The sequence below is a fragment of the Meleagris gallopavo genome, chromosome 22 (genome assembly GCF_905368555.1).
Source record: "Meleagris gallopavo chromosome 22, MGAL_WU_HG_1.1, whole genome shotgun sequence".
Lineage (NCBI taxonomy): Eukaryota > Metazoa > Chordata > Aves > Galliformes > Phasianidae > Meleagris > Meleagris gallopavo.
This window is the reverse complement of record NC_139425.1, coordinates 2,664,176-2,682,320: the sequence shown is the minus strand read 5'-3', so window position 1 is coordinate 2,682,320 and position 18,145 is coordinate 2,664,176. Positions and strand designations below refer to the sequence as shown.

The window sequence follows — 18,145 nt, the reverse complement described above, 5'->3', positions numbered from 1 at the left end:
TTACAAATACTTGAGGGCTAATAAAGGAAACAAATCAAAGAGGTCACACCAATTTACAAAGGCAGACACCTAAGAATGAGCTCCTGATTCACATACAGGCAGCAGCTCCTAGAACTTAACCATCACCAGTAGCTACCTTCATCCCTTGCTTGCTACAGCCTGTTTTAGACTTCTAGAGCTGCTACCTCTTGCCAAGCAGAGCAGCCCAGATGGGGTTCTTAAAGAGACAGCCAGGATTGCAGCACACAATCTGGGTGCCAAAATTGCAACCACTTTAAACACAAACCTCAGTTTATATTCTATTTTAACTTGCCCTTGTCATACAAAAAACAATGGGTAGAAAGGAATAAAGACAACAGAGATTAACAAGATGCTTAAGAATTCTGCCTAACCAGTATTGTCTTGAGATCCAGGTGAAGTATTTTGAAGTTTTATAGCATCACATCTTATATCACTAGTCACCACTATGAATAACGATGAAGCATGTGTTGATCACACTTATTTATAGAAACCATGATCTGCTAATGGATGACTTGCTGTTCAGATAAATTGCTGTTCACAGAAAACCATTTAAGGAAATGCAAACATGGCACTCTTCTCACTTACTCACTACTTTATAGGTACAAAAGGCTGCTCTCAGTCTGCTTTGTTACTGCTTTCCCTGCTTCCCTCCCCCGTTGCTTTTTTAGCAAAGGTTTTTGCCATTTGGAATTCATGCAGAGATCTGACTCATTTTCCTCTCTCTTATCCTTGCTTACATCCACTAAAAGATGTTTGTCAGACCTTTTGTCAATCCAGCCACATCCACAGCCTCTCCAACTACAAACAGTAACTTCTGAAATATCTCAAAAAGGTCTGGCCAAGGCTCTGGCCTTTGCAGGCTGCCTACAGTATAGGAAAAAAAAAAAAATAGAGGCAACATCAACAGCAAGTGCTAACTCTGGTTTCTATGCTATTTTTCACAACTCAAACCAAAACTGCAGGTTCCTTCCAGCATTTGACAGCTGCCAGGAGTCCCAGTAGGTAGGACCCAGTTCTGACCTGCCTCATTTGGAAGCCATCAAAAATTTCTACAACCCCACCACTGTGTTTTATGCTCACCTCATTTTGGATTCCTGACAAAACCCCGCATTCTGTTAACACGACTAAGTGCTCACCATATTGTTCAACTGGAGAACTGGAGTTCTCCCTTCTGCTGGAAGATACTGGAAGAGACCTGCCAGCTCTTTGAGAGGCAGATGTCCTTCACTGTGAGGCTCCTGGAAGGAGTGGCAACAGGACTTGTCAAAATGCTGGAGCAAACCAAGACTAAGGTTGTGTTATTCTGTCCCATAACTGATGACAATCCATCTAAGTACTTTCAGCAGAACAGCTGTGTCCAGGTTACTTCTTCCAGCTCCAGCTGTGCTGAGGTAAGGTCTCACCTCCTAATGCTACTACCACATTTCTGCTACTGGAACCTCAGGTGAGGGCAACAAAATTCCGTGGTTAGCATCCATCCACCGTATTAGTGAACTGCAACATATCCTGAAGGTCTTCATTTTCATCTAGCTTGTGGGGGGAGCAGTGCTGAAAGAGAACAAGGACCAAGCACCACGTGCAGCTATTGGAAAACACCTGTATTTTGTTTTTCTGGAAATGGACAGAGAATAGTGTGAGTTATGAACTGCTGGAAAAGAAAGGAAACAGCCTTATGGTTGCAATGAGGAATCACTAGCCTAAGATCCAACAATGCCTCAGTTTTAGGGTGCTCTGCTCTTAATACCTGCATGCCAACAGTTGCATGCACTGTTTCTAAAGCAGCAGCATTCGCCCCAGAGAAACTGAAGAGAGAAGTACACAGCTACAAGTGTCTGTAGAGGTCACTGATGCTTTCAGCCTGTCTACAGATGGAAGGGCCTCTTAGAACAGTTTATTCACAACTGTAACAGGATTTCCATCATCGGGGGTAGAAGTTCAGGCTTCATGTAACTTTATAGCACTAGTGATGGAGAGAAGAGCTCCTCGAATCAGTGTTCCTACCCCAGCAAAGTCTGAGCCTTGATTCAGTTGCAGTTCAGTATTTTACTAGCCAGTTGGAGGCCAAACAGGATTTATTTGTCCTGTACCTCTGGCTCATTTAAATGAAGAAAGCCAAGGCTCCAATACAACTCAGAAAACCACACACTATGTGCCAGATTGACATCATTGTAACAGACAAAACATGGAGGAGGAAAAAAAAAAAAAAAAAAAAAAAAAAAAAGATGCAAAGCCAAACCAGTCATGTCCCCAGGCTGCCAGGGGTGCATTTTAGTCACTTGAGAAACAGCTGTAATATAAACAGCACTGAGGCAGCAGTGGCTGCCACACATGGGGGAACAATTCTTCTGGCTGCTTTAGGTACAATCCGTGCAAAAGCTTCCATACAGGCCAGGAGACACCATTTCATAAGCCATCCACACATCCACTTCAAACTGCCAGCTTAGAGCTTCTCTGAGACAGATTCTGGCTTCTCAGTGCTTGCTGCTGACTGCTCGCCACCCAGCAGGCTTAGAGAAAGCCCAGCATTTTTTCTGCCCTTTTAAAATTTTTTATTTAAAAATAAAAACCTCTTTGCAACCCTACTGCATTTGCTCTTTTTGCTCGTCGCATCCATCTGTTCAGACACTAGCAATGGTTTGAGTTTGCCAAGTCAGCCAAACACCAAGGACTTTCATGCCTTTCACCTGTTGAGACAACAAAGGAAGTGCAGCTTTGTTGCCAGTGCAGGAAGGATCACAAGAAACTCTCACTTCCTGTTCCAGGAAGCAGCTTAAGAACTTCCTGCACCATGAGAGAGTTGCATTTCATTCTAAACCAAGTCACCTCCCACTCTGCCCTTATTACACGCAGAACTCAGCAGGTCCACCTGGAGGCCAACTTCACTATTAGAACTGGCTGATGTGGAGTTAGACAAGCGAGGCCCCAAGGGGAAGTTTAAAAGAAGAAGGAAATGAGGAAATTTCATAGGAAAAGCATATCAGGTTCTGAAGAAGAGAGCACACACTACTGCAGGGTAAATGGAGCCTTTGCTAGTCCACATTACACCTCAGTTTGCAGGTGACATTACCTGGATGCTTACTAAACCAGTTTCAGGTTGGTAGTACTGACTCATGCTGATTCTACACATGCAGGAAGCAGTTCCCCATATCACAAGTGCCCTCCTTCCGCTGAGCCATCCTTTATGCTTGATAGACATGCTAAATCTACAAATCTGAGCCTTCACCTCATGAATCACAAGGTTTTCCTACCAAATCACAGACCTTTCAGGCTAACCACACATGTATAATGAGGCCAGTGAAAAAACGCAGAGTATATCACAGAGGAGAGATTTGTAGTCTCAGTGCTGCAACTAGAGCTTGTAATCCAGTGCTTCTTCCTTATCGACCACTTAGGCTCACTTTTATGGAGCACATAAACACAGTACCTCTCAACCTGGAGAGCCTTTTCCTTCTGAACACCTGCTTGCTATTCAGGCAACCGACAGTTTTGAGGTTAGCAACTTCATAGCATCAACAGCTAACGTGTGAATCACATTTATGAACCAGCAGCAGCAGAATTTAATGTGAAGTTTTTTTCACTTCATACAATTCACATTGTGAGGTATGGCTTTTTCCATTACGAAACTATAAAAATACATTCCCAGAGTCTGGATCAAGTTCAGTAATTTATACTGATAATAAACACATAATCAAGTGTTGTCCAGGAAGACCTGTCCCAGTACAGCAAGTTTAGAGTTAAAAGATTGATTGGGGCAACTCAAAAGGGAGTGTGAGCTCTTCTTTGAGTTTCTTTTCTTTCCACCTAAAGATGCACCTGCGGGGTCTTTTGCACATTCCCCTTCACCACAGTCAGAAGCCTGCTTTAAGGGGAATTTCTTATTTTTCTGAAGTGAGTAAAACTCCCTCATTAAGTCTTCTACTTCCCACTGCTCTTCTTTCCGCTTCCTACAGCAATGCAGGGCTGCAGGGTCAATGGGATGAGCTTCGGTGTTGAAGATGTACCCTCCAGCACTCAAGACGCATTCGCCGTAAGGGGTGATCACAACATCAAAGTCTGATCCATCGTTGTGAATGAAGTTGTCTGGGTCAAACAGTAGGTACAAGTATTTCACTGTTTCAGCCAGAAAGAAGGATTCCATGCGGTTATCCAGTCTGTGATCTCTCAAGTCTTTGATCTACAGAAGAAGAGAGCCAATGGGTTATGTTTATATCAAATTCAAGAACTTGGGGGGAAAAAAGAAGAAAAAAAAAAGTAAAACCAGCTTGCAATTCATCTACATCAAACAGCACAGTATCAATACACCCCATACTTTAGATGGTAATATACAGTATACCAACAAATTTTCATCTGTTTTGAATTAATATGATCCGGTGATTCGAAACAGGAAACTAAGTCAAGAGAAATGTACTTCCTATGGGGGTAAGGAGAATAATCTTCCCATCATTTACCTAACTAAAAAAAACCAAAACCTTTACATCTTCAGAAAACTTTCAGCTGTTTAATGAGTGGATGAGATCCACTAGGAAACTGACTACAGGGACAGACAAACTGATCAGAGCTGGCAACTCTTTAAGGATGCTTTTTTTAGTCTGCAAGAGCTCACATCCTCATGTGTAAGAAATGAAACAAGGAAGGATGAAACCAGCTTGGCTAAGCAATAATCAGCTGGACAAACTGAGATGTTATAACGAAATGTTCCTGCTTCTACTGCCTGTACATGTGGTCTGGGAAGAGAACGTGATGGGATTAGGAAAGCTAAGGCACAGACAGAACTGAAGTTGGCAAGGGATGCAAAATAAAACAAGAAGGGATCCTATAGGGTCACTGGTCAGAAAAGAAAGGCCAAGAAGAGAGTACTGTCTCTGATAAATGAGAAGGGAGAACAGGCTGTAACAGATATGGAGAAGGCTGAGCTACTCAGGGTTTTTGCCTCAGTCTTCACTGGCAGTCAGGCTTCCTGTGTCTCTCAAATCCTGAACTTCTGGGTGCTTTTTTCCATTTGTTTTACAACTGACAGGCAGAGGCCCATTCACTTCTACAGAGCATATGAGCCCTCCTGCCAATGTGGGACTCCTCATACCTACCAAGATACAGGAAAGCTGAGAAGATTCTGATGCTTTTCTAGGTTTTAAGCTCTGGTGTGACAAACTGTTAAAAGAACTTGGCCCACTTTTCAGTCTGTAAGGAAAGTTACTCCCAGAAACACGATCAGCAGTTCAGCTTTAGAGAAAAACAAGGGTTTTATTTGAAAAAGAAGTCATGCTTTAATAGATGTGATCATTTGACTCAAAGCACAACATCACCCCTCAGTACACTCCCTATACTAAAGCTGCTATTTAGCAGCCACACTTACAGTTGCAAACCCACAGTCCACCTTGCTGATCTTCTCTATCGACTCCACTGCATCTCTTCCCAGTTCTAAGAGTATGGGATCTCGTGTGGCACGGTACAGATACATTGCACTCTCAATCAGCTCTGCAAAAAACAAAACAAGACCAACCTCAAACCAAAACTAATTAACACACGGTTGCAAGCATGAAGATTACCAAACCATGCATATGGCGAAGAGAAGATGTTCTCTGAATTATCAAACTGTTTTAATATGACCACGTAAGTAGCTTAGCTTGTCCTGTGCTTCCTCTGGCTAAAAATGCACAGACTTGCTTCTAGTGAAGATGTGCTACAAAGAAATTCACTGTAACCATGTTCCATCAACTCAGGTAAGATTGAATAGTGCTGCCTTCCACATTGAAGAAGAGGAGCACACAAAAGGATAAAAATTCAGTTGTCAAAATAAGCAAAGACAGACGTTTCTAGAAAGGACTACAAATAAAATTGAACCTCTCAAACATAATCTTTAGAGAAAAAGCTGTAAAGCTTTGGAACACAATGAAAACTGTCAGTATAGGAACACTGTATGTAGGCAACACGTGCACTCAAAAAAGTTTTTGTTGTTGCTATAATAGACACTGAAGTTAACATTGGTGTTTTTGGTAGAAGTGTAGGATTTCACCTAAATGCTCTGACCAAAAGGCAATTTATTACTTACAAAGCTTTACTGACCTAATAACCACATGTGAAATTTTTGTCAGGAAAATAAAAGCCAAACAGAAAGATTTTAATAGGAAAGAGATTGCATTGCAGCATTATAAACAACATTAAACCTCTTATGTGTTGATGTTTACTCATATAACTGGAATTAATTTGATTCAGGAACACAGCAGAACTAGAACAGTCTTTCACTTCCTAAATCGAAGGGAATAAGCAATCACATGAACATTTCACATAACTTTAAAATAAAACTACCCTACGTTAGAGAATCTAACACAAACCTGTCATATCTGACACAGGGAACTCAATTCATTAACGGGGCCCCTTTATATAATAACACTACTGTCTGCTTTTTTCAATAGCCCTGCCTTTGTGAATGGCAGAAAGCAAAGCATTTGGCTTTGACAATGGACAGCAGTGGTGAAACCCATGCAGGAACCAAGTCAGAACAAAACTGGGCAGGAGTTTTTAGGTGACAGTTACTGCTAACATCTGGTCTGATCTCACCACTAGAGCAAAACCAGAACTTCATGTTCCTTTTTATTTCATTTCTGCTTACCTGGCCTGAGCGGGTATCCTTCTCTCTTGTCCACTGTATAGCCCTGAGGAATGTTGTAGAACTCAGGCAGCCCACCAAACTGCTTCCAAACAGTGTAATAGTTGAGGAAGGTTCGCATGGCATTATCTACATCCCCAATTAGGCTCTGAGAGAGACAAAAGAATTAGCAAAGCAATGGCACAGTGAGAAAGAAACAGTAAAAAGGTTGATTCAGTAACACTCCCATAGTCAAAACAAGAAATGAGTTGCTCGGCAAGTCTAAATGGTATGATGAGCATTTAGGCACGATGCCTTAAGAACAGGTAGAACTGAAGAGGCACTAGATACTGCTTTTCTCTTGGATAACATTATTTCAGGTGTGCAGAATTCAAAGTCGCCTTGATTTTCAGTTAACAGAAGGCTGGGTTTCCTTTGGAAAAAGATCCAGTTTGTTCCAGTAGGGATAACGATTCCCAGACCAAACATTAGTACTGATAAGAAAGCAAACTTCTCAGTGTATCTCTGTGGGAAGCATTCATGAGAAGAATGTATTTATGTGGTAGCAGCAGAAAAACTGTTTTGTTTTTCCTTCAGGTTCCCATCTAGATTATGAGATCACTATCAGCAGAGTTTGCTACAACAAAACCACCTTCTGTGCTTAGTAACTTTTTTTAATTAGACCACAGGTGGAGTCAACATTTACTCTTTCAAGAACTGAGGACTACTGTAGACATCACCAGAGATTAGAACAGAGCTTTAAACCAGCAGAGATGAGGGTTATATCTGTAACTTTTTATAGATCAACTTAAACAACATCACTGTATGCTACCAATATGACAGCCCTCACCTGCAGGCCTGGCCAGTAAGCCTCCAGAGACTGAAAAACAGGCATGGATACTGTTCCTTTGTACATCTGAACCCAGAGGTACCAGTCATCAAACTTTGTGTAATTTTTGATAGCTTTGTTATATTCTATGTATTAAAAAAAAAAAACAAACAAAAAGAACAAGCATAGGTGAGTAGGTAATAAAACAAATGTTCTTCTTTTTCAGAATGACTGAAGTCCCTGTTTCACCTCAGCTATGAGAAACAAATGAGTTGTGCTTTCCTCCTTGTCAGAACGTGCACTGTGATAACTCTTATCAAAGATTGGTCCAAAGTATTATAGCAAAGACATTGGGAACAGTCCCAAATGGAACTTATTAGCCTTATTCTCCCAAAGAGAACCTTTTACAGGTGAAGCCAAGGGCACATTCCTGGGACCCTTCAGCACAAGGAAAAACAGACAAAACAACCAACCTGCTTACCTAGAAACATGGACATCAGCTCCTTGTCCTGCAGGAGAATGGCTCCTTTAACAAGGTATTCAAAGTAGGAATCCACTCCTGCTCCAATGCCAGCATCTTGGGCCACCCATTTGGCAGTTACCACATCAATGTGGTTACCAACCTGGAGGAGGTGTGGGGAGAAGGAAAGAGAGTGTTAGAGTGGAAATAGAGCCCATCTTTTAAACAATAATTAAAATAATTCCCACAACAGCAACATCACACAAAAAGCCTCTAACCTCCTCTCAGAAAAAGATTCACGGTGACAAAATCAGTGAGTGTTTTCCCTAGTACAAGAGATGTCTGTCAGCACTAGAGAAGTACAAAGCATAGAAAATCATTACTTGCGGATTTTCTGCTTTCAGCACAAACATTGCAGTGGCCAAAACAAAATGTCATGCTACTGTAAAAAAACACAGTCTGGACATCATGTGGCTGGTACTAATTTCTATCTTATGAAAGCATAGAGAAGGATGATGAGGTACAGAGCAGGATGCCAACAACATCGGGGCATGAGAGAGCTGCCATGCTAATATTTAAATAGATCCTTCACACCTGGCAGTCTTCAGCCTCCAAAGAGTTGAAGGAGAATTTAAGAATAATCGTAACTAGCTTTGCGAAGACGGAAAAAAAGTTATTCTGTTTCTTTCCAGCACAACAATCAGGGCATCAAATAAAAATAAACAGACCCCAAAGCAAACAGAAGTGTTTCCAGCAGGCACCAGGCCTGCTGAAGTTCAATGTGGTTTGAATTTTGGGTAGTCTTGCGTGGAGCCATGAGTTGGACTCGATGATCCTTGTCGGATCCCTTCCAACTCAAGATGATCTATGATTCACATAGCATATGAAAACATCTATTATACTTCACATACATTCTAGCTCTGGAGAGCCCCAGAATGCTAGAGGCTAGAAATACCCTGGTGTTCTTATTTCCTTCCATAGGCCAATCTCACACCATGTATTGATAGATCTTTCGTGTAATGTTGTACAGTTGCTGTTACAAAAGCTGCAATGCCCAGCAGAAGGCATTTCTGTCTCCCAGCCACATCTGTTCTGGTGCAAAACAACAGCATTACGTTGAGTTGCACCACTAAAGCAAAGATGTGCATGCTGCATGTCTTCAGGAACAACATCAAACATGCGACTTTCAGCCCCGTTGTTAGCACTGTGGTTATTTATCCAATGCTTTCTCCTTAGTTTATACTTTCAACGCTTAGAATACAGCTTAGAACCCTCAAGCTATACGAAAATTCAAAGGCTATGTCCTCACTCACCAGTCCAATATCTGAGCGGTTTTTCCACAGTGCCTTCAGAGCCTTCCTGGCAACATCCTCAAACACTGGGTCACCAGTCAGGTGGCTTAAAGTGGCAAATTCCACTATAAAAGTACCAATTCCAGCAGTACAGGTAACCGGGGTCTCCCCAGGGTTTACTCCATGCAACAAGTTCACTGTTCCATAAGGCATCCCAGTGGGAGTCTGAAAAGCTGAAACGAAATCGTTGGTTCACATGAGAGCGTTCACTGTTACATCTTATCAGATTGATAAGAAGGTGCTCCCTACAATCCCAGGCACATACAGCAGCAACAAACTGGACTGGAGCCACAGAAGCTACTGCAGATCTACTCTCCCCTATCCAGAGCAGAGGCTGCATCCCTGCACAAACACAGCAGTCAGTGAAACATAACTACAGATGCTGGTCAGCAGCATGCAAAAACTGAGCTCATGACTGCTCAAGGGTAGCCCAGGGAGCATGCAGAGAAGGAAATGGCGTCATGCTGTCAGAGCACACTTCCTAGCATGGCTCACAGAGGGGCAGACGAGGCTGCATCTTCTTGTCTTTGCAAGCTGTTGTTTCACAGTCTTTACAGCATTTCTCATGCATATAAAATATTTCCCACAGCAAGCAATTAACAAATTGCTGCACTGAGCACATATAACACTTGGCACACACGTGGACAACTTGTGTCCTGAACTTACAATATGCCTTCCTGCAAACAAAGTTCACCTCCTTAGAGCTCAGGGAATGTAGGACTGTTTTGCAAACTCACAAATCAAGCAGTGCCATCTTCCTCCAGTGCACCAGTGACCTCAGGAACCACAGCAGCACAAAACAGACAAGTTCTCACCTGGCAGCAGTTTGCGAGCTGCTTCCTCTGCCATCCTCAGGAGAGGTCCAGAGCACGGCCATCCCACCTCCACTTCAACGCCAGCCTTCTTGGACAGCAAGTGAGCAGAAAGGAGGCCACCAACCACTGGAAGGTGCACAGTGAGAATCCCATTAGAAAATGCTGGGACAGAAGGAGAATGAAGTCCCAAAGCAGCTGTATTTTATCTTGACACAGAACAGCATTTATGAGGAAGAAAAGTCAGACGGCACATCATTAAGACTCTAATTCAATGCCTCAGAAGAGTTGTTTGTTCCTTCCTATTTGCCATAGGTACCTGGGTATATTTATTCCATTATATTAGGAGCATCAGATCCCACTTGCCCTCCTGTATCTGCAGTGCCCTGCAGAAAATTAAAAAGCTACAAGTATAGCGGCTGTGACATCCTAAAGTGGAATTGTGTTTCATTTCTTCCAGACAGCTTTATGTCATGTTTCTGTAATACAGCATACCTTACTAAACTTGCAGAAAAAGGCTTAGGTTAGAGTAAAGAATTGTAGTCTGACTGTCAGAGGCTGTGAGTTTTCAGTTCTTTTCACAGGTTTGCCTGATGTCACATAACAAGCATAAACACAGAGAAATTACAGTGCTGCAAAAGCTGGCTCAGTACTGTTTAATAGGAGAAACAACAACAACAACAACAACAACAAAAAGAGCATAACTAACAGCTATCTTCCTGTCTCTCCGTCTCACAGCACCAAAGCAGAGAGGTGCTCAATAGGGTACAACATTCCACTCCACTGAAGGCAAACATCTTTGTAATTTAAAACAAAACAAAACAAAACAAAACAAAACAAAAGACAAGTTTTATTTTACAGCACCAAAGCAAGAGATTAATAATCACAGAATGGCCAGAGTTGGAAGGGACCTCAAGGATCACGAAGCTCCAACCCCCTGCCACATGCAGGGCCACCAACCTCTCCATTTAATAGCAGCCCAGGCTGCCCAGGGCCCCATCCAACCCGGCCTTGAACACCTCCAGGGATGGACGGGGCATCCACAGCCTCTCTGGGCAGCTGTTCCAGCACCTCACCACTCTCTCTGTAAAGAACTTCCCCGACTCCCAACCTAAATCTTCCCTCCTTCAACTTCAAACCATTTCCCCTTGTCCTGCTGTTATCTACCCTCTCAAAGAGTTGATTCCCCTCCTGTTTGTAGGCTCCCTTTAGGTACTGAAGGCTGCAGTGAGCTCACCCCCAGCCTTCTTTTCTCCAGGCTGAACAAGCCTGGCTCCCTCAGCCTGTCCTCGTAGGGGAGCCGCTCCAGCCACCTGATCATCTCTGTGGCTCCTCTGCACCCTCTCCAACAGCTCTCTGTCCTTCTTGTACCGGGGGCTTCAGACCTGGACACAGCACTGCAGATGGGGCCTCACAAGAGCAGAGAAGAGGAGGACAATATAATCTTTCTTCCAAAACAGTACATCAAAAAGGAATGCATTAAATCCACACTGTTTCCATAGAAGACACATTATAGCAAAGCTTAAAACTTGGCAGTAGGATACTGAAAGTGACACGTGTAACTGTGTACACTGAGGCAGGAAGCAGAGAGGTGCCCTGCAAAGACAGAAAGGAGGTGACGCTTACTGGAACTTTTCTGAGCGTCTACACGTCCTGTGACACCACGTTACAGCCTCCCTGTGAGGTTATTACCTCTGCCTGCACCCCAGAGGCTCTCACAGCATCACAAAGCACAGAAAAACCCACCTCACCTCGGATATTTGTCTCGAAGACGGACGCGTTGACATCGATATCGAAATCCAGCCCTTCCTGCAGCACGGTGACCACGCGCTGGAACTCGGTGACATTTCCCAGGATCTGCAGCGTGACAAGAGTGTGACAGCACGGGAAAACTGGGCACGAGCCCACGCTGGGGGACAATTACATGGATACATAGCGGCAGGGGAACGGCTTTAAAGGAAAAGAGGTGGATTTAGGTTAGAGGCGAGTATGAATTCTTTGCTCATCGGGCGGCGCGGCGCTGGACACTCACCAGCAGCGTGTCCAGGGCGTCGATCAGCGTCAGTGAGAAGCTGCGGGGAAGCACGGAGCTGCAGCGCGGAGCCGAGGCCCGGCCGCCCGGCCCCTCCGCGCCCCTCCGCCCTCACCTGCCCCACGTGTCGTGCCCGTCGCAGGTGAGCGGCCGCAGCTCGTCGTAGGGGAACGCGCTCTCCAGGTAGTGCTCGTAGGCGTGGTAGAACATGGCGCGCACCCGCTCCCTGCGGCACACACAGCACAGCGCTCGCACCTCGCCGATCTCACTCTCACCCAGCCCCTCCCGGCCCCGATCTCACCGGTACGAAGCCACGTCCAGCCCTGGGGCGGCGGCACCGGGCCCCGCGGGGATCCGCAGCGCGCAGAGCCACAGCACGGAGCAGAGCGAGCGCGGCAGCGCCATGGCGGCGCCGCCACAGCGCATGCGCACAGAGCTCTGCGCCTCATCCGACCCGCGCCTCCCTGTGCCGGCTTAAAGCCGTTCCCCCTTGTCCTCGCACCACGCAAATAGTTGCTCCTCTTCTTGCTCCAAGCTCAGTACTGACCCGCAGCAAGCCCTCCCTCTGCGCCCGTGGCGCCTGGACGGAGCAGGAGCCAGCAGCGATCGGCTGCAAAGCAGCCATCAGAACTGTAAAGCAGCTATCAGAGCTGCAAAGCAGCCATCAGAACTGCAAAGCAGCCATCAGAGCTGCAAAGTAGCTATCAGAGCTGCAAAGCAACAATCAGAGCTGCAAAGCAGCCATCAGAGCTGCAATGCAGCAATCAGCTGCAAAGCAACAATCAGAGCTGCAAAGCAGCCATCAGAGCTGCAATGCAGCAATCAGCTGCAAAGCAGCCATCAGAGCTGCAAAGCAGTGCACTCACAGCAGTGCGGGCACCAAGCCGGCGCTCTGACAGCTCTCTGTTCAGCAAGACAAGAGGCTGCTGTTAGCGTTCTGCCATCGTAGAATCATAGAATCACCAAGGTTGGAAAAGACCTAAAAGATCATCCAGTCCAACCGTTCACCTATTACCAATAGCTCCCACTAAACCACGTCCCTCAACACAACATCCAGTCTTTCCTTGAACACTCCCAGGGTCGGCGACTCCACTATCTCCCTGGGCAGTCCATTCCAGTGCCTGACCACCCTTTCTGAAAAGTAATACTTCCTAATGTCCAGCTTGAATCTCCCCTGCCGTAGCTTGAAACCATTCCCTCTGGTCCTATCACTAATGACACGAGAAAGAGGCCGACCCCCAGCTCACCACAACCTCCCTTCAGGAAGTTATAGAGAGCAACGAGGTCTCCCCTGAGCCTCCTCTTCTCCAGGCTGAACATTCCCAGCTCCTTCAGCCTCTCCTCATATGGCCTGTGTTCCAGACCCCTCACCAGCTTTGTTGCCCTCCTTTGAACACGTTCCAGGGCCTCAATGTCTTTCTTGCAGTGAGGGGACCAAAACTGGACACATTACTCGAGGTGCGGCCTCACCAGTGCTGAGTACAGGGGAACAATCACCTCTTTGCTCCTGCTGGCAACACCATTCCTGATGCAAGCCAGGATGCCATTGGCCTTCTTGGCCACCTGGGCACGCTGTCGGCTCATGTTCAGCCAAGCATCAATCACTACTCCCAGGTCCATTTCCTCTACGCAGTCCTCCAGCCACACCGCCCCAAGCCTGTAGCATCGCCTGGGGTTGTTGTGGCCGAAGTGCAGGACCCGGCATTTGGTCTTGCTGAACCTCATCCCGGCTTCAGCCCAGATCTCCAGCCTGTCCAGATCCCTCTGTATGGCCTCTCTACCCCCAGGCAGATCCACACTTCCAGCCAATTTGGTGTCATCTGCGAATTTACTGAGGGTGCACTCGATGCCCTCATCCAGGTCATCAATAAAGATATTGAAGAGGACAGGCCCCAGCACCGACCCCTGGGGAACACCACTCACGACCGGTCGCCAGCTGGATTTAACTCCATTCACCACCACTCTCTGAGCCCGGCCCTCCAGCCAGCTCCTTACCCAGCCAAGAGTGCACCCAACCAGCTCAAGCCAGAGATGCTGCGCAGCCCCGCCGTGCTGTCCCGCTAGGTGTCAGTGCTCTCATTGAGGTTCTGGGGCCGTTTATCAGCGCGCTGTCTGCTCTCCGTGGCTCAAGGCTGCAGCGGTATCTCGCTGCGTAGCGGGGAGAATGAAAACACCGTCACAATATATTACCGGCGAGAGTTTTATTAAAGTTCATTTTCCAGACTTAAATTCTAGCAGCGTTCTGCACTGTTGTCATTTACCGCAATTTCTCTATCAAAGTCAGGCTGCGAATTCCAAAAGTTGGCTGAGTGCTTCTGAAGCTGAAGGGGAAGCAGGGCAGAGCCGCGTCCAGCGCGGAGGGCTGGGATGCGCTGCCATCAGGTGGGTGAATTCCAGGGGTGCCGCATGGTGGGCACTAATTGAAGCCTGGTAATTAGTCACTGTGCATGTGTAAGAAATTTTCACTGGAAAAAAACAACACCAAAAAACACCCACAAACATAGGTCCTAGTTATGACAGATTGGAGAAAAAGAGCTTTCTGCCCCTCCAGCTTAAGTTCTTTACTATAAGAGCGGTGAGGTGCTGGAACAGCTGCCCAGAGAGGCTGTGGATGCCCCGTCCATCCCTGGAGGTGTTCAAGGCCAGGTTGGATGGGGCCCTGGGCAGCCTGGGCTGGTATTAAATGTAGAGGTTGGTGGCCCCGCGTGTGGCAGGGGGTTGGAGCTTCATGATCCTTGAGGTCCCTTCAAACCCTGGCCATTCTGTGATTCTGTGATTCAGCTGCAAGGGACAGTGAGAGTTAATGCCCAACCTGCTCTGAGGGCAGTGCTGTCACTGTTCCTGAACACTGATGGACCAGGTGGGTTCTAACACTGTGGGCTGTGAAAAGCCACTGAACGTGTCAGTAATCACACACACAGCACACACAGGACAGACATCAGTTGGAGGTCTGGGTGGTGTCTGATGTGACCATAGGACGCACCAGAGGGACACCAACGCAGCATGCATTCCTCAGATCATGCAGTGATATCTGCACGATGCAACAAATTGCAGGTGGGGGGAGCGGTGCTTTCAAATGGACACAACGCTGCAATATTTCGTCTGCCTCGGAGTTAAGTACTGCTCCACGTGTCTGACTGGCTCCCCGGGCTTTCAGTCTTTATGAAAAGGCCACTGGCAAAATAATACCAAGTTTCACTTGGATGTGAGGGAGAGTGTAATTACAGGGGCGTTGAACACACAGGTTTATGGCATCTTTAGGCTGACGGCTTGTTTACTACTTGCTATTACGGTAAGTAGTGCTGTTGCCCTGCTTGCAATTTTGATGCCCATTAAGATGGAAACTATGTAAATCAGGATTAGCCATTAATATTTATTATTCATGGCGGGATGTAGGAGTTTGTCTGTTATGAGAAGAAACGTAAACAGGAGTTTTATGAACATTGAAAACTGTTCCTAAGGTGGTTCGCTTGAAATAATTTTCCTTTGCAGCCAAACATCAATTCTTAATTTCAGTGGCATGCATAGTGGGATGGAAACAATGATTGATTTTTCTCCAAGTGCTGTGGGCTGCTGCAGTTGAGATTTCACTATAAAAGACCAGACATTTCCAATTGCTTTTTCTAAGTTCAGAATTGATTTCATTTGGTTAGCACCTGACTAACATAAAAGACATACAGCCCAACAGAAGGCACGGCCTTCCTCTTGGTGATCTGGTATTAAGCCATGCTGCAAATTCAGAATGAAGCAACTGGGCTGCGAGCTGCATGGCTGTGGCAGGTAAAGTGTTTCAGCATTGCACTGCTCTGTGCTTCTGGGCAGGAAAACAGTGCATGGCCCACTCAGACAGCATTTGGAAGTGACAGCAGAGATGAGATGAGCTGCTTCTGCAGCACTCCACCGTGCAGCTTCCCCGAGTTCAACTCACTCTCTTTACATCTCCCCATCCTTTCTTTTTCTTTCACTATCCTAACTAACTTAACTAACAAGTAGTTGCAGAAGCTGTTGATAGGCAGCAACCAGAGAATTAATGCAGTGAGAGCTCCTGTAGCAAACAGGCTCATGCGGGAGCTGTTGTGCTGTGTTCTCAAAGAATTGTGGCTCCATATAGAATTGAATATTTTATGCAAGCCTGGCTTACTGTTGAGATTTTGACAAGTGAGAAAGCAAAAATAAAATGGAGTTAACATCAATGTGTCTTGGTTTTTAGTGCAGGGATTGATGGCACCCACGTTACATGACATCCATAAAGTCCAAAGCTGCCAACTGGTGTGAATGAGGTTTCAATTTCTTGATCCAAGTGCTAGTGTTTTCCCATAGGGATTGTGGCTTTGATATTCTTTTACCAGGAAGATTTAGAGCTGGTCGGATGATTGGTGTCTGTAGAATACAGATAGGCAAAGCAGAGGATGGGCTGCATTTTCCTTCTGCCTCAGTTCATCATGTTCTGTGGTCAGCCCCTTGGGCCACATGAGCCTGGGATGTCTGGGGAGGCACTGCTGCATCTTGTTTTTTTCTTGAGGATTCATGCAGAGATAGAGTAAAAAGAAGATGGGGCTTGGGACTATAGATGTTCAGCCCTATAGCATGCATGATGGGAAAGGGTTGAGAAATCCAGCTTGGTTCTTGGCTCCAGATTGACTTGAAAGTTCAAAAAACTTCTTTTTATTTTTCTCTGAGAGAGTAACCCAGCTTTCACATTCACATACTGAACATGGCAAAAAGATGGAGTTTATAGCTGGCAAGAAGCAATGAGTTAATCCTCCTGTGTCTGGAAACACAGAGAGATTGCAGAGACGTTTTATTCCCTAGTTTATGACTGTGTAAAGCAAATTCACTGAAACTTGTCACAGAACAAGGGTCTCCTGCTGCTAGGAAAAGGTCAGAACAAAGGTAAGTTTGTTTCTCGAGGCAGGAGACAAGGGCTGTGTGTATGAGCTGGTAATGCTGCCAAAGGCTGGGTTGTCAGGGCAGGCAGCAAAGTTTCCTCTCTCACTGGAGTTTTCTTCATGCTGCCTGCCAAAGCTGTGGATGAAGACAGATGTGATGGGCAGAACCCACACAAAAGTGGCAGAATTGGCCACTTCTGCAGCAGAGTGAACAGAGGTTCACTGGCAGTGACTTTTCAGAGCAGGGTTGGTGGATAACCACTCTCTCCGGTCAACCAAAAGGATCTGAATGCAGCCTGGCATCACTGTGCCCCAGCTCTTGTCTCCAGGGAGCTCCTGCCCTTCATCCACTGCGGGAGGATTTGGCAGCTGCCATTCATTTTATCTTCCTCTGAAGCACAGGAGATTGCTGAGGCATGATACACGAGTGACAGCGCTGCAGTTGATCTTAACATCTCTTTGGAGCAGTGCTTGTGCCCTTGGATGCTGGCAGTGACCACTGGGCTCTTTGTCTTTCTCTAGCATGCTCTGACCCACGGGAGCATCACTGCTGTGGCTGGGCCCTCGTGATGCTCTGGTCTCCACTCCCATGGCCTGTTCTGCCACTGGCTGTAAGCAGAGGGGTGACCACAGCACTGCAGAGAATGCAAGCAACCAACAGAGCTGTCAACGTGGAAATTATTTCTTAAAAAATCTTGCATTTCTTGTTACAATTATTATGGGTGGTCAGGTGGCTTCTGTGTCACCAGAGGTCTGTATTCCTAGCAGTTCTGCTGCCATCTGAATCCTCAGGTACCAGTGGGCTGAGGGGCTCCTTCATTTCTTATTTGAAGATGGTATTCGTTTCTACTCTTGATGTTTTCTAGAGCCTGATAGAGAAGCTTGGAGACAAGTGCTGGCTCTGCATTGAACCATCTGCGAAGCTCCTGTGAGACAGTGAGGTGACATGATGGCAACGGGCTTTGAAAGCCCATCCTCCAAATCTGAAGATGACAGGCTGGTGTGAAGGGATATGCAGAGCTCTCTGCCATGAGCTTCCAGCTCTACTGAAACAGAAGCAGGTTCCCACTGATGCCAGCACAGCAGAAGATCTGACACCTATGGACGGACCTTAGCTCTGGATGTGATTGAACAGAATGCAAAAGCACCACCTGCCTCTGAGCT

At 46.0% G+C, this 18,145-nt stretch overlaps 1 protein-coding gene across 1 annotated transcript; it reads right to left on the bottom strand.

Moving 5' to 3' along the window:
* Positions 1 to 3,554: 3,554 nt before the first annotated feature.
* EDEM2 (ER degradation enhancing alpha-mannosidase like protein 2) lies at positions 3,555 to 12,512 on the bottom strand. Its single transcript, XM_085241680.1, has 11 exons — positions 12,394 to 12,512; positions 12,208 to 12,318; positions 12,093 to 12,132; positions 11,812 to 11,917; positions 10,064 to 10,189; positions 9,210 to 9,421; positions 7,918 to 8,059; positions 7,458 to 7,582; positions 6,632 to 6,776; positions 5,375 to 5,496; positions 3,555 to 4,195 (listed from the first exon to the last, which is right to left on the bottom strand). The coding sequence occupies exons 1-11, from the start codon at positions 12,495 to 12,497 to the stop codon at positions 3,710 to 3,712; spliced, it is 1,719 nt and encodes a 572-aa protein (XP_085097806.1). The 5' UTR covers positions 12,498 to 12,512; the 3' UTR covers positions 3,555 to 3,709.
* Between the last annotated feature and the right edge of the window lie 5,633 nt (positions 12,513 to 18,145).

What these genes read in the sequence shown, in the direction of transcription:
- EDEM2 (XM_085241680.1), bottom strand. Translation starts at nt 12,497, where the DNA reads ATGGCGCTGCCGCGCTCGCTCTGCTCCGTGCTGTGGCTCTGCGCGCTG. An exon ending in ACGCCCTGGACACGCTGCTG is followed by an intron (nt 11,918 to 12,092) that starts GTGAGTGTCCAG and finishes GTCACGCTGCAG; the next exon opens with ATCCTGGGAAATGTCACCGA. An exon ending in AGGATACCCGCTCAGGCCAG is followed by an intron (nt 5,497 to 6,631) that starts GTAAGCAGAAAT and finishes TGTTTTTTGCAG; the next exon opens with AGCTGATTGAGAGTGCAATG.